This window comes from Cebus imitator, unplaced genomic scaffold (assembly GCF_001604975.1).
Source record: "Cebus imitator isolate Cc_AM_T3 unplaced genomic scaffold, Cebus_imitator-1.0 Scaffold14, whole genome shotgun sequence".
Lineage (NCBI taxonomy): Eukaryota > Metazoa > Chordata > Mammalia > Primates > Cebidae > Cebus > Cebus imitator.
In genome coordinates this window covers 4,985,814-5,001,251 of record NW_016107329.1, presented here as the reverse complement: position 1 = coordinate 5,001,251, position 15,438 = coordinate 4,985,814, and the positions used below count along the sequence as shown (strand labels likewise).

Genomic DNA, 15,438 nt, shown 5'->3' with positions numbered 1-15,438 from the left:
TTTTCCACCCTTGTCAAGTTAGGAGTCATAGTGCCTGCTCCTTCCTGGTTTGTTGGTGCTTCCTGGGAATCAGCTGTTCAAATCGGTATACCGTGGTGGAGCCTGTTTTACAATTTTTTTTTTCTCAGTTTAAAGGCTTATTTAAAATCCAGAAATTATGAAAGTTTTCTGCTCTCAAAGATCTGTTCGGAAGAGTGAGTGTATTCAGTATTCTGTATGCCTTAGTGTGTTTTCGATCTTCAACTAGTCTTCACAAGCTTTTACCGCTCCAGTTGAGATATACCGTAACTTAGACTAATGTTTTCAAAAACGGATACTTAAAAGCAACGCACCATGAAAATCTTCAGAAGTTATTAAAAAGAGTGAAAACAAGATGTTTTACCATACGTATTTTCTCCACTTGATCTTAGCCAAAAGGCCGAGAAGCGATCATATGTTTTCTCTTTTAAATTTGGCATAGTGGATAATTTGTTTAAAATACATGTAATTTGTAGAATTACTCCTCAGTTTGAAACAAATCCTGGAGATGTCATTAAATTTAAAAAACATGGGCATACGATATACTTTATTCCGTTTAATTTTTGATATTGAATCGTACATTTGTACTGTGCCTTATTTCTAGCGTGTTCTTCCTGCGGTTGAACGTGTAAAAAGATTTTCATTGCGACTCGATTCGATGCTGCGGGGATGCTGGATCCGGGTAGGTGGACCGCTGCGCTCTCGAGATGCGGAGAAGCAAAGCTGGCCGCTAGTGGGCGCTGTGGCTCCGTGGAAGCCCCGGACGAGCGTCAGCGCCGGCGCTCGGCCGGCAAGTAGCGAGGAGTTCCTGCCAGCTCTGCACTGGGGTCTTGCGGACGCCGAGTGAGAATCACAAGCCTTGACTTTTCCATCTCACACCCTCTAAATCTCTGGTCACTTTCGGAAGCGCGCGTGTCTCCTAGAGGCTAGAGAGACGGTCTCCGTGGGCGTCTCTGTGCGGGCGACACGCAGGGAAAGCTGGGGGGCACCGCCTTCCCGGGAGGCCAGGAGGCAAAGGAGACGCCCGCGGAGAAGGCGGGAGGCGACGACGCTCAGGCCCTGATTACAGCAGCAAATTCCGGCGCCGCGTCGCGGGAATCGTCCTGCAATTCCCGGACCCACTCACTGAAGCTGAGCCGGAGCCTCCTGGTACCAAAATCAAGTGGGGAGCCCTCGCCGAGAGGCGTTGGGAGAAGCGCGCAGAAACCGGGAGCGCGAAGGGTGCGCGCGGAGTGCGAGTCCTGCACCGGGGCAGTGCTGCGTCGGCCGACGGAGGACGCCGAGCGGAGCCTGTTGCCTTCCGCACCGCGCGAGGGACAGCCGCGCCTTCTGACTCCGCCGAGGAGGAAGGCGCCGCCGGGCGCTGGGACAGGTGGCCCGCTACTCGGCCGTCGCTGTTTCCACATCTGCACTGCGCCGAGGCCGCCTCTCGCCGCCCGGGGGGCGCCCTGTGCACGCGCCGGGAGCTTCTCCTGCCCGGCGTCTGCTCTGCTCCCGCGGCTCGCGGGGGCCGGGGGCGGGGCTCACCTGTCAGCCCGAGCCCCGCCTCCCGGCGCCCAATGTCGGGCGGGGAAGGCGGACGGACGGACCAGCGGCCCAACCAGCGCGCGGCTGCTGAGCGGCGGGCCAATGGGCTTCGCGCTGTGGGGCGGGGCCCCGTGTTTATAGCGCTCTGACAGCGCGCTGGCCGCGCTGACTCTCCTCGGCAGGGACCGCGGCGCCGGCCGGAGCGAGGAGCTGCGCACGCAGCGGGTCCCGGCGCCCTCCCCGCACACAAAGGCCCGCGCGCGTCCGGAGTCCGCGGCGGGGACAGAGCTCCCTCCTGCCTGCCCTGAGGTCCGGGAGCCGCGGAGTGAGGAGGCTCCTGCGCGCCCGGAGGCGCCCTTCTCCGCGCCGCGCTTTGGGACATGGAACCGCGCCGACGCGGCGCCCGCGCGCTCGGGCCGCTGCCCGCTGCACTGGATCTATAGTCACAGGCGGCCCCGCTCGGGGCGCAGCGCCCGCCGCCCGCGCCGGCCGTCTCCGCTCCGGGTCTTTGTGTCCCACCCCGCTCCCGCCCCGCCGCCCCTCGCCCACCCGCCCGCAGCGGCCGGCCCGGCACCCTGGAGCGGCACGGGAGTCGGCCGTCCGAGCTGCGTCCGGCGCGGCGCCCGGGAGCCCCCAGTCCGCCGCGCCGCTGCGCCCCGCGCGTGCGCTCCTGCCCCGCGCCCTGAGGGCCCCCGAGGGCGAGCGCACCTGGCCGGGCGACCCCTGGAGCTGCGTAGCGCGCCCCGGAGCTGCCTGCGGGCGCCTGCCGCCTTCCCCGCCTGTCTGCCCCGGAGGATTGGGGGTCCCGGCCTGCGTCCCGTCCGTCCCTTCTTGGTCCGGAGTGCGCGGAGCTGGGAGTGGCTTCGCCATGGCTGTGAGGAGGGACTCCGTGTGGAAGTACTGCTGGGGAGTTTTGATGGTTTTATGCAGAACTGCGATTTCCAAATCGATAGTTTTAGAGCCTATCTATTGGAATTCCTCGAACTCCAAGTAAGTGGCGTCCGCGATCCCCTTGGGTCCCCGCCCCGGGTCCGCCGCGCCGTCTGGGCGGGAGGAGGGGTCAGTCCGCGGGGCCTCGGAGCCTTTTTCTGGAACCTCTGTCTCTGTCGTCCCCCACTCCCATCCCCCGCCTCATTTCGCTAGGTGGAGACTCCTCGCTCGGCCTTCGAACCCGAGCGCCGGGGATGGAAAAGGAACTGCCTCTCCGCCTTTCCTCTTCCGAGCGCTCCCGGGTGCTAAAAGCTCCTAGCAGCTCGGGTGTCACGTCCGGGAAGGTGTCCGATGGCGATACCTGACCCTCTTCTGTTTTCGAGACGAAGGACATGGCCACAATCTAGGCTGGCGGGCGCGCAGGGACTGGCTGGCTCTGGAGAGAGGCGGAGATGCTGCGTTCGCGGGGAGCGCGGTCCGGGCCCCGCAGGCGGGCGGGCGACCGGGGTGGCAGGACGCGGGCCGCGGAGCGCGTCCTGGAGAGGGGAGCCTGGAGTCGCGGCGCTGACTGCAGAGCCCTGGAGCCGGTGCGCCTTGGCCCGGCGCCGCCAGCCCGAGGGTGCGCGGGGAGCTCGCTTGCTTCTCAGGAGAACTCGGGCGGCGAGCCCTCTCCTCCACGCCCCGGAGACCGGCCTTAGGCTTCTCTCGGAGGGCCCGCTGCACTTCGGCCTCCCGTTTTGTTCCTAAGCCGGTAGCCGGCCTAATTGTAAGGCACGTTCTATAAAAGCTTGGGGCCCTGACCAGTCGACACTGGTCCCGAAGCCCTGGGGACCCCTGGTAGGAATGGAATCCTTAGGATCATCAGACTTGCTCTTATCGGACGCCCCAGCCGGGAGCGAGCCGGGCTTTGTGCAGAGTAACTTTCAGTTTGGGCCACCAGAGTGCATTCAGATTTTAGAAAATGCCATCCCTAAATCTGTGTGGCCAAAACTCGGCGTCATCTGGACATTCAGCACTGCATATCACCTTATTTCGAGTCACAGCCAAAAGATATTTTACAGAATCATGGAATTGTAGTCTTGGGAAACTTGGAGAAGTGTGCAGACATTAGCTGGCTTCTGGAGTAAACGTTTGCTATCAGAAGCAAAATCCATGGCCTAATTGAAGTTGACTAAGTTGGGCCTGGTTTTAGGAGAAAAGAAATGGGGGGCTGATTTAGAAATCACGTCTTAATTAAGGGAGTGTGTCTATTCTCTTAAAAGTGTTAAATTTCAAATTCGCTAACATGTTAACCAAGAATCCCTTCACGAAAAGGGCAAAAACGCTGGTTACCAATCGGTTTAAACAAATGTTTGCATGATGCTAGAAGGCACTTCCAACGCCGCTCATATGGAGAAGTTCCTTAGCGCAGCCTCGTCTGCTCTTGCGTGGATCTGATTTTTAATGTAGATTCTTGTATTTGCTGATGAAGTACTGGCGGCGGCATCTTTGCTTCGAAGCCGGCTCGGAAGGCGCCAGGTGGAGCCGGAAGGAGCCGGGCTAGGACCTCGCGCAGCCGCGGGCCCCGGACTCTGGGAGAGGCGGGCGGGCGAGGCGACCGGGGGAGCCCACGGGCGCCGTTGTGCGCCGGGTGCCTCCAGAGGTCACTCTTCCATGCGGAATCGCAGAGCGCCAGGCCTCGCCCCTCCCCCAGGTCGCCTGCTCCAGCTTCTCTGCACTTTCACTGACCGGCTCTCTTTAGGGCTGATTTTTTTTTCCTATGAGGATTTAATATTTCTCTTTAAACCTAGTTGAAAGTAATTCCGTTAGCCTCTTAGCGTTTAGTTCTGTGTGTATGTGTTGTGTATCTTTATCTTTGCGTTATTATTAACTAGTAGTTTGTGTGTATCCGGTGGGAGAATTCGAAATACCTAGTTGAGGGAAAAAAAGGTAGAACAACCGTTATTTCAATCTAAGGTGTAGACATTAATAACTTCTTTTTGTAATGTGTCGGGGTGGGAGGGTGCTGGGAGGAGATGACAGGTATTTACTCACCATCCTGATGATGATGATGGGTCTGTTTTTCCCAGCTGTGTCCAGACTTGGAGACCTTTGAGGGCCCTGCGTTTCGGGAAGCTTGCCCTTTGCGCGGCTGGGATTGCTGCTGCTGCCTTCTCCTCCTCAGCAGCATTTCTTTTAAAATTCTCTTGATAACGGCTTGCCTGGAGAACTGGATAATGTGTCCCTGGAAAAGGTCTCCTTTGTAGCTGAATGTTAGCTCTAGAGATGAGAAACATTTCTTCCTGCAGGAGCCACAGGAAAGACCCCTCTCTAAGTTTTCGATGATGCATATAACCTCCTGATGCTAGGGGGTCGCTTTTCTTGGGGAAGTCGTATATTTATTTCCAGGGGGAAGTTTCAGTAGATAAATATGATGTGGCAGGAAGGTAATCAAATGCATTGAAGTTTCACATCAGTTCTTATGAACTGTGGAACAATTCATTTGTAATGAAGCCGCCATCAGTAATTAGATTTGTTTCATTCAGAGGTCAGCTTTTTTAGCAGGTGGTCGACACAGGGAGCATGTGGCAGCTGTTTGGATACAGGGTCCAGAAACCCCTTTGTAAATTCAGCGTCTCAGTAACTACTTTAATCACATTGTTGACTCTGCCATTCCTGACTGTATGTAATAATGGAAAGAAGTCTTGCGAGCTCCGAACAGTAGCTGCCCTGCTCGGGTATTCACATTGCTTTGATACGTTCTGGTAGAGTTGGGTCCATTGTAGCCATTTTGGTTGTTTAAAGTTGTTCTTTTTTAAGAAAAAAATTCAGCAGAGAACAGCAATGCCTAGCTTCCATTTTTAACACTTTAGTAGAACATTTTTTTCCAAGAGAGATATTTTTACTTAAAGTGGTGGGCTCTTTAAAAAAAAAGAAAAAGTATTAATTGTACTTTAATGTGAGCAAATCTGTATTCGTCTGGTGTTCTGGAATGTATAACACTGACTTTGTTGAAAATTTCGAGTACTAGTACCTTATGTCTGGGGGTTACCATTCCCTGTGCATCACATACTAGTTAGTTAACAAAGCATTTTGCTTTTCCTATGTAATTTTTTTTCCTATATAATAATACTGGATTTCTGATACTAATTGACTTGATACAAAAGAATGGCTGGATAATATCCAGATAACATATAATACATGGGCTTCACCACAATCAGGCTCTGCATAAATACAGACCTGCCAGAGATTGATAAAATAAACTACAATGGATAGTGCTGTTTAAACAGCCCATTCAATAACATATATAAGCCAGCCTGCCTTCCATTGTGTCTGAAATTCTTATTTTTGTAGGTAAACAAATGCACATTCAGCACTGATTGAATAGCCCCTTGAACTGTGCTCCACAGTTTGCCTTTGGGTTAATCTTGTCGGTTTTAATATAGAGAGAAAAAAGCTCCAAGCACCAGGGGTGGAATTGTTAGTGCTTTCACATCCACATTCCTCACATTTTGTCAGGATGATAAACTGTAGGTAATGGACTGTCGTTGTTCTACAGGACAAGTGAGCCAGGCAGAGCACAAAGACCAAGCTAAAGCGATACCTCACAACATGCTTGGTAGCCTTCTTTTCAGATGAGAATTTATTTGAGAATCATGTGTCTAGGGACTGCACATCTTGACCTCAACAATTACAGCCTCAAGCCCCAGAAACAGGAGCTGGAGGTTAAGATGATTTGTTAAGCTCTTGGTTCTAAATCTTTTACAAAGCATAAGCTGTTGACATTTGTTCTGCCGATGCAAAGAAATGCAAATGACTCCAACATTTCTAAAGGTTTCTGACTTAAGCTAAAGTATGTGGACAGGTGAATTAGCCATCGGCCTGGAGACTAGCTAAAAACTGCATGTTTGAATGGTTTCTCCATACAGAGTCAGCTGAAGAACAACTGGTAGATTTCTATTAATTCTCATAAAATCTCTTGTCCGTAAACTTACTGAGGTGTATCCTTCGGCTGGTGGATCAGTGAGATAATTGCCTTCAGATGGACATTGCAACTGGAGCAGCTAAATCCTTGCTGTCTTTACTTCCACCAGAATCTTCCAGGTAGCTCCTGAGAGCTTCAATGTGACACCTAACTTCCAGCAACGTTTTAGAGTGCGTTCACCTAATGGGAAACTATTTGAGATCCCAGCGTGACTGCAGTAATGCGTCATAGGAATGGGAGTGGCAGGGAGAAAGGAGACAGAGATTGTAGACCCTAAAACAGAAACGTTTAGGAAAGATACTGCTTTTAACATTTTATGAAAACTTCATTCTTAAAATACTTAATTGCAAATTAGACAAAAAGAAGCGCTCTTCTAAGGAAGATGATGAAACTGGTCCTCCTATCAGCCTAATCTCTGCCTGCCTTTGCTGCTGACATAAAGAACCTGTTTTTCAGGTCACTTATTATATATCTACATAGATTTGCTTATGAGCTCACCCTTTGTGTAGCAGAGTAGAGCCTTAAAGAGAAGTGTTCAACTGTTTAAAATATTTTGATTAAAATATGCAGACCCATAGAACTATAAGCTTCTAGTCAGGAATTAGCTCTTTCAGAGAAGAGCTCCCCCCTTCTTTTTAAGGGGGGAATTAGAAAGGGGCTGGGGGAGGAATATAAGAACAGCAAAGAAGGAAGGAGAGCAAATGGGACGTGTTCCGAACAGCTTGGAAAAACTCCTGTGGCTTCATTGTCTCTATAAAGCCAAAGAATACAAAGACATAAGCAATTCAGCCCTTCTCCCATGATGGAAGATGTAAACCGTTGACATGCCTCCCCTGTTTAACTTGTTTAATTCTCATTTTAAATTCAGCACGATACTAGCCGTGTGAACTCCGAAGATTTCTTTAGTAATCCATTTTGTAGTTCCGAATCAAAAACAAAGTGAAAGGGTCTGACACAATTTGCTTTTATTTTTAGGCAAATCAACCCTGGTCATAGTTAATAAGGGGATTACAACTCAGACTAGGTCTTTACAGATGTGATGTAAATCAAGGGCAGAGTATAAAGAAACTGATCCCTTTTGATTGAAGTATGGTAAAAAGGCATAGAGAAACTAGCAGTAGTAATCTGATTGTATGGCAATAAAACCACCATTTTCTGTCTTTCAGATAAAAATAATGTGGTAAATCCATGCAGTTCATAAGATGTAAAGGCAGATGAAGGGTGAAGCCATGGCAACATATAGATTAGCTTGATGTTAGAAATGACACGTCTCTGAAAAGGGCGCGGGACGAAGGCCCTTGCCTCCAGGCTGTTGGGCATTATGTGAGAACCACACAGACTTGGAAACTGGGATTAGGAAGTATGAAAGCTCTACTTGTGGCCTGGGATGGCTGAGGCGGTAAAGAAAAGCTGCTCAGTTCTTGCTCATTGGTGGTGGATAATATGGCAAAGGTAGATTTCATTGACTGCCTTTTTGATAGATTGAGATTGGGGCTGATTAAAACTTCAGATCACTGCAGTTGTTAGGGCCTGGGAGATTTTCCTTTTTAACTCCTGGCCTAACAGCGGCAGCCGTTCTGTAGGATTAACTGCACTTCGCGTTTGTTGCCTTAATCTATTTGGGCTTCAGACAGGGACATGCTGGGAAGGAGCAGAGTAGAGGGGATAGGTAGGGCTGGGGTTATCTGAAAAGAAAACAGAGACCTTTTGATTTCAGCCATCTTTTCAGACCCAGCTCCCTCTCCCGCTGCATGGGAGAAGCAAAGGTAAACAGGACACATTGTCCCTCTCCCTCAGCCACAGAGCTCTTCCGTGAGTTCTGTCTTTCCCACCCCGGAAAAAAAGAGATAGAATAAAATTTTTAAAAGGGGCAGGGGGAATTTAGTTTTAATTCAAATGAGTATTAATCCAATATGCCAAAAACAGTGAGCTCTACCTAGATATAATTTTACTCATAAATGTGAGTCTTAACCTTTGAGTTGAATGGGATAGGCTACCTTAGCGTGAGTTACAGGATTATAAAAACATTAGTGGTGCCTAGCCTTAAAGTCAAAAACAAAAAAAATCTCTGTGCTCTCGACTCTTACCGCCCTCTGTCCTGAACAACCTTGTAAATAAGCTAGACTTTTGTTTTTGCCTTCCACGCTTTCCATTTCAGTCATTAAACAAAATAAGCCATTGAAACCATGATTGGGTTCCATGCAGAGTTGACATCCACAATTGGGTCAAGCCAGAAGGAAATACTTGGATTGCCCCCCTATTCGGCATTACAGGAAAGTCTCAGCACTTCTTCGGGAGAGTCTGAACTCTCAAGACATTGAAAATGCCAAAGGCTGCAAACACCCTAAGTCTCTTTCTTGATGGAGTGGGTCTTGGGTGTGTTTTACAAAGGGGAATTCAATGCTTTTTTTTTGTTTGTTTTTTCTTAACAGCAACATGGGCCCTTCTAGACTCTTGGATTCTAAGTGTCTGACGGAAAAGGGTCGTTAATCATAAATATTATATTGTGGACCCATTTCACTGATTTTATTCCAAATTCTCAACTGACTTAACCATCTGTTTGGGGCTATGGATACATTGCCTTTGTTGCCTGTTTTTCTCATTACTATGGTAATTGTGACAGTCATTACTATGTAGCTTTCATAGATTAAAAACATTTTTAAAGTATTGCACATAGGCTGGCCATATCCAGCGCCTGCTACTTTACCTTCTTTTCCTAACTTAATTCAGCAGTCTGTATCAATAGATCCATTTCATTTGTCTAGCTTCATCAGAGAAGGGATACCCCTGATTTACAAGCTAGTCACATCCATGCACCTTGCATTCTACACTTGACAATGATTGCTAATGGCCCATTCAACTAAAGTATTTGCTTGTTAACAGGGAACCGAGCATGATAAATGTCCAGCAAGCTTGCTGCCTCCTTTAGCTTTTGAAACGCAGACTGGTGCATATTTATGGCAGGCAAATGACAAAAGAAAAAGCTGAATTGCCCTGGCCTCCAGCTTTCTGTCAGGAACAGGGTTAAAGTGATTAGGGGAGTCATTCAAGAAAGCCCTGCCATTTGTTTACTAACCTTCAGCCAACATTTAGCTTTGCAGTCTACCTGGGAGATGTTTCACAAGTATTAGAGATAAGGAAGGAGGACCTAGAAAACTAGTGGAAGGAGTAGATGACCAGTTATAAAGTGCTTGCCATGCACATCAAATGCCAGGTGAGCCTATTTCTGTTATTGCAGCAGAGAATCAGCAGTGGCTCTAGACTATTAACATATTTTCCTTTCATGTATAAATTCAAATATGTAATTCTAGTCCAAAGCATTCTGTGGTTGCTAAGTACATACTTGCTGATTTCAAATAAGAAAACATAGCAAGGGAAAGCTCTGTTAAACAAGTTGTTTCTGCCTTTAGTAATTCTCTAAACAAAATAGGAAGAAAAAGCGGGGAGTAGTGAAGTAGTAATGGTGTGCTCTTTTCATTCTCTGAAGCATGAATAGGTAAGCGTTCAGACTCCTTTGTGGTGGGCATACAATTAGAGTGCTGGCAATTAACCACTGGTGTTCTGCCTTTATTAATTAATTTATGTTATTAGTTTTATTATTTTATTGTTTTATGTTATTATAATTATTTATATTACTAGTTTGGTTTTTCAATTTAAATATATTGCATCCAGTTTTTATTACAGTATTTGTGTCTGTCTTCCAATACTTGCTACCTGCGTCCCTGTTGCCACGGAGGCCTTAATCCATGTCTTCCACGTACACTCTCGTATGACCCCAGAGTAACTGTGAGTGCTCCCCAGACTTTTGAAACCAGTAGAGTCAACATATTTGTGTTTAAGGAAAGCCAGTAAGGCCTTTGCGTTTTTGACAGGGGTGTGTGTGTAAATGGGGTGGGCGCAACTCCTTACCGTCTGCCTATTTTACCCTTGTTCCCAGTCCACACTCCCTGCAGGGCACCTAACCTGTGTACATAGCGAAGAATTTCTGACCTTCAGAGCCAGAACTGTTTCTCAATTGATCTCTTCCAGCCTTGGGTTATAGCTGATGAATTATAATCCTTGCTCTTTCCACACCTTTACCTGGCTTACCGTGGCCCCGAAACATTTGCCCAGAATCAGAATTGCCTAATAAGTGAGGAGGGTAGGGCAAATCATGTTCAAGACCAGCTAAGACTGTACCTAGCTGCAGAAGAAGTTAGAAAATGCCACGTTTTACTTACCTACCAGAACTGTATTTGGGGTACATTTTAGATTTTGTTAAAAAAGCAAGCTCTTGTAGGCCTTGAATCCTCCCTTTCTCTGGGAAAAGGATCATTATTATAATGGAATTCATAATTTCTCCTAGACATGTTCTCTCTCTTTATGACCTCTTTAAGTCACTCCATAATCCCACAGCACTTTGTACTTAGATGCCTCATACATAGAAAGAACCATATACACAGTACATCATGATTGATATGTAAGTCTTCACGACTCTCCCTGTCCTAAAAGTCAGGGACACACCTTCTTCATTTCGTCAGTCCCTACTTCTGGCCAGCACTGGCATCCAGTATTAGTGGAATGGACAGGCAACCCAGATTTGTGTTAATGGCAGCTTACCCTGTCTTAACTGTCATCCTTCTGCTACTAGAGATGGATGAGACCTGAGACAATGGGACGGCTCAGAGGTCCGTCCGTGGCTCTTGAAATTTAGGGCACCAGAATCCCCTGCAGGGCTTGAGAAAACAGGGGTTTCTGCCCTCCCCTACCCCCACCCCCCCCAAGGTCTGGGGTGGGGCTTGAAGATGGACAGTTTAACAAGCTCTCAGGTGACGCTGGCACTGCTGCCTCAAGGCCACACTGAGAATCCTCACCCTACACCAGCCTTTCTGGGAAAACAGCGTAACATTAAAAGCTGTTTGGGATCTCTGAAGAAATCTCTGGTCCTTGACTTGTGGTCTCCATTCTTGCTCTTGAACATCAGGGATCATCAGGGATCTAAACCATTGATGGTGGAGAATTTGTTGTTTATTTAACACGCAACTATTAAGTGTTAGGCCTGTTACTTGGCTCTAAGAATACAAGGCAGAGTGACCTCTACCCTCTAGATTATAAGTCTAAGGCAGTAGAGAGAAGCCCAGGTGGGAGCAAGCACATTTAGAGGTGGGTGCCTGGTGCACGGTGGGGACACGGAAGAAGGGAATGGGATTCACCCCTGGAGGGTCTGGAAACAGCCCAGGGGAGGAGGAGCTTGAGTGTTGAAAGACTGTGGGCATCTCTAAGCAAAGTCATAGTAGACAGCTGAAATAAATAAAATAGTAAGCATGCCAAAGAAACAGTATTTCAGCCAAGGGCAGTGTGTGCCTATCACGTCCACCTGCAAACTTGCTCCAGGATTCCCTACATCAGGCCATTGCTCAAAGACAGATCCCACACAGGGACAGCTAAGCCACTGTATTCAGCTACCTTTTCATGTGAGAATTGTCAGTACCTACTGCTTTTCAAAATGAGTATGATCATGGCTTAGTGAAGCAATTCAGTTTCGCAAAGACAGTAGGGCAAGTGCCATTGTAGTTTAAGGGCACATGCTTTAGAGTTTGGCTGTGTGAGTTCAGTCCTAGTTTAGCCATTTATTAGCTGTGTAGCTTTAGGAGCAGCATCCTTAGTGTCTCTCACTTGTCCCATCTCTAAAATAGGGACAGTGACATAATGGTGCTGAATAAAAGAGTAACAAAATTTTGGTCAACATTAAGCGTACGTAAGGAGCTACGCTCTGTGATTGGCACAATGAACCTTGCAATACAATACCAGTTGTTACCAATAAAAATCAATTGAATGTACTGTGTGCCTGGTTGTGGTTCAATTTGCCTTTGTTTACAAGGAAAAAATTAAAATACTCTGTTAATAAAGACTGTAGCATAATACTTCCACCTTAAACTCTTTGATGTTAATTTATTTTGTTTACCTGCCAAACTTCTACTCATTCCTTATATCTGCTAAGTGAAGCAGCCTTTGTATTTCTTTTGTCCTGCTAAATTAGGTTCTGTCTCCTCATCTCCTCTATACTTCTCTACCTTTGGTGCTTTGTTATAACACTTATAACCCTGGACTTTCTCATTCAGCTGTGCAACTATGGATGGAGATGAGGCTCTGTCTGAATTCGTTTTGTGTATTCTAGTACAGGTACTGTGAGCAGTTGGGTTGTTGAATGAATACATGAATTCAACCTGTAGGGATGGGCAGTGTTGCATTTTTTACATTGATATTCATGATATTTCTTATTTAGAAAACTGCTTAACTGGTGGACGTTGTTTTATGTAACAGCATTTTGTTTATAGCACTCACTATACGACAGCTGCTTTTCTAACTGCCTGACAAATACTCCTGAAACCTTCATGGTAACCATATGAGTGAGGAAAGTACTTTTATTATGTCCATAATACCAAGGGGGAGACTGCGGCCAAATTGGTTAATTAACTTAGCCAAAGTCATACTGAGCTAATAAGTGGATTTAAACCCAGCTACTCTGGGGCCCTCTTCTTAATCCTCTGCCTCTCCTGCTTATGCTGTTGCAGGGAGTATTCATCATCATATATCTAAATTAAGCATTCATTTGCTTAAAGCAGTGCATACATGATGGATAAAAAAGTTTGGGGTATAATTGGTATAATTCTTTCATTATCCATTTTGATTTATAGTCACTTTCTTATGATGGTCGTGTAGTTTTAAATGGAGCCTTTGAATCTTTGATATAATAAGGTTATATCAAATCTTGGGTATAATAAGGTTATACCCAATGGAACAGAATAATGATCAGCCCATTTAAAGGATGACTAGAGAGTTATTACAATATATAATGGTCATGCGTATATTATTATTCCTTTGACTGTTAACATTTTCTTTTTAAAAGTTTAAACATTTGATGGTTCCTTGTGGGGAGAAAAAGAGGTCAGATTTTTGAGGGGAGATCCATTTGGTGAGATGCTGAGTGTATGTCAAGCTAAGGAGATAGTATGACATCTTTTTTAGAGTCTAGTCACAATTAAATGCCATTTTATTTTGGATTTTGGGATCCATGCCAGCTTCCAGCTTGTCAGAGCTGAGAAGACTCAAATCAAGTCCAGGCCTATTTCTACAGCAAACTGGGATTCTGGCTTCTTGCCTGTGGATTCATTCAGTACAGCCCATCTGGCTTTTGATGTTCTGCAAGTTTGGAGCCATTTGTTTAAGGAAGCCAGGCGGTGAATATTGGTGGGCCTGGGGTTCTCTTGATTCCAAGTGGTGCCTCTTGGTTTGCATTTTCACCATGCTTAGCATCTGCCTACCTGGAGAGCATGCAGCTGCCGGCCAGAGGTCTCCACAACCACATTTTCATGCCTTTCAGAACGCAGGCCCCAGCATATCTTCCTTCCCCCTCCTCGTCCAGTTCCTTTCATGCAGTTCTCAGTAGCTGCTTGTTTGAATCACTTACAATATTTAACTTCTGGGGTGTTTTTGGGTTTTGGTCAAGGTAATTCCAGGCTGGATGTGGTGACTAAGCAGGAAATAAATGGATCATCCACAGAGGTACAGTGGAGCGTTGTTTCCATTTTCCCAAGGTACACAGTTGTGGGGGTGATCTGTATGGAAGTCAGGAACCCCGTCTGACTTTGCTCCTTTTTGATGTTAGCAGTATAGACCTGGTTGTTTTGTAGTCTGCTTTGTTTTTCTTCCTTCTCTTCCCCAACTTCACTGGCTGTGGCAAAGCCCTGAGACGTGCAGGAAAATGTCTCTGTCATACGCCCACGGCAGACCCAGCCCTGACCCTCCTCTGGAGCCCAGGAAGGAGGAATCTGTGAGGCAGCCATTTAGCTGCTTGTCAAGCAGTTGCACACAGCCTTGTAAACTGTGTTACTAGGCTGATTATGCTTGACTGGCAAGGCGAATCTTACAGCAAGAGAGAACTTGGGAGAGTGGTGTCTCATCTTATGCCTTATTAATTTGTTCGTTCTCTAATTACACAGACACCTATTTATGTAAGGAACCTGGTGGTTGGTGGGGGCAGGGGGGAGGGTCCCATGGTAAACAAAACACTCAATCCTGGAGGAGCAGGAATGGCCGTCCCTTGCCGGGCTGTTGGCCCCACCAAAAGGGAAGGGTTTCACTTTAATAAAACATGGGTGAATCATTTTTGTAAATAGGCAAAATTCTTTGTAGTTAAAAAATGCGATGGTAGCAAGGAAAGGGATGGGGAGAGGGTTGAAATGAAATATATACTCTCCCTAAATCTAGATTGTAATATTGTTCTGCATTTCACTGTATCTTAATTCAATTTCTCAGAGTTTTTTAAATGCCAAGGCATTCCCTATATGATTTATGTGAGCCTTTCATCTCTGCAACTTTTCCCACTCAGGTAAATGAGCAAATGGATTTGAAAGCTCATATCTAAAACAAGAGAGAACCAGCTGGAAATGCCCTTTGAATTTCTTTCCCTATGAAAACCATTTTTCTTTCGGGTGCCTCACCTATAAATAACAGGAGTTCCACCTTCCTATGTAGACTCTTGGTAAAAGCGTGGTTTGGAACAAGACCGTACAGGTGCAACAAATTACAGTTGGGAAAGAAGCCTGTGGTGCATCTTGTCTCTGAGGGTTATGAAATCCTCCTTTTAGTAATGGAGCCGGCCTGGTCAAGCCAGCAGGATGAAATCTGGCATTTGTGAGATCACACCCCTTCTCACCTGCCCACCCTGCAGAGCATCCCAGCCTTACTCTTCAAATCTCCACATTTTGTCTTATCTAGCTTCAAAATTCATGGGGCCATTTTTGGTGTATGTGTGTGTGGGTTTTTCTTTTTCTTTTTTTTTTTTTTTTGGTAAGTAAAGACCTGTTTTTTTTTATTTTGAGGTAGGTGGTTGGGTTTTGTGTTTAATTTCATGGCAGAGATTTAACTAGTCTTTTAACTTTTGAAAAGATAAGACAATGATATTTGGGGATCACACTCTTAAAGTTTGAGTTATAGATGATTAATACAAAAGTAGA

General features: G+C 46.6%; 1 protein-coding gene and 1 pseudogene across 1 annotated transcript in view; one reads left to right on the top strand and one right to left on the bottom strand.

Moving 5' to 3' along the window:
- Positions 1-272: 272 nt before the first annotated feature.
- Positions 273-430, bottom strand: LOC119467585 (annotated as a pseudogene).
- A 1,259-nt stretch (positions 431-1,689) lies between these two features.
- EFNB2 (ephrin B2) overlaps positions 1,690-15,438 on the top strand; it is a 44,782-nt gene continuing 31,033 nt past the window's right edge. Inside the window, exon 1 of the mRNA XM_017501607.1 lies at positions 1,690-2,535. Within this exon, the coding sequence (XP_017357096.1) occupies positions 2,414-2,535 (122 nt within the window). The 5' untranslated portion in view covers positions 1,690-2,413. The remainder of the gene's footprint in view (positions 2,536-15,438) is intronic.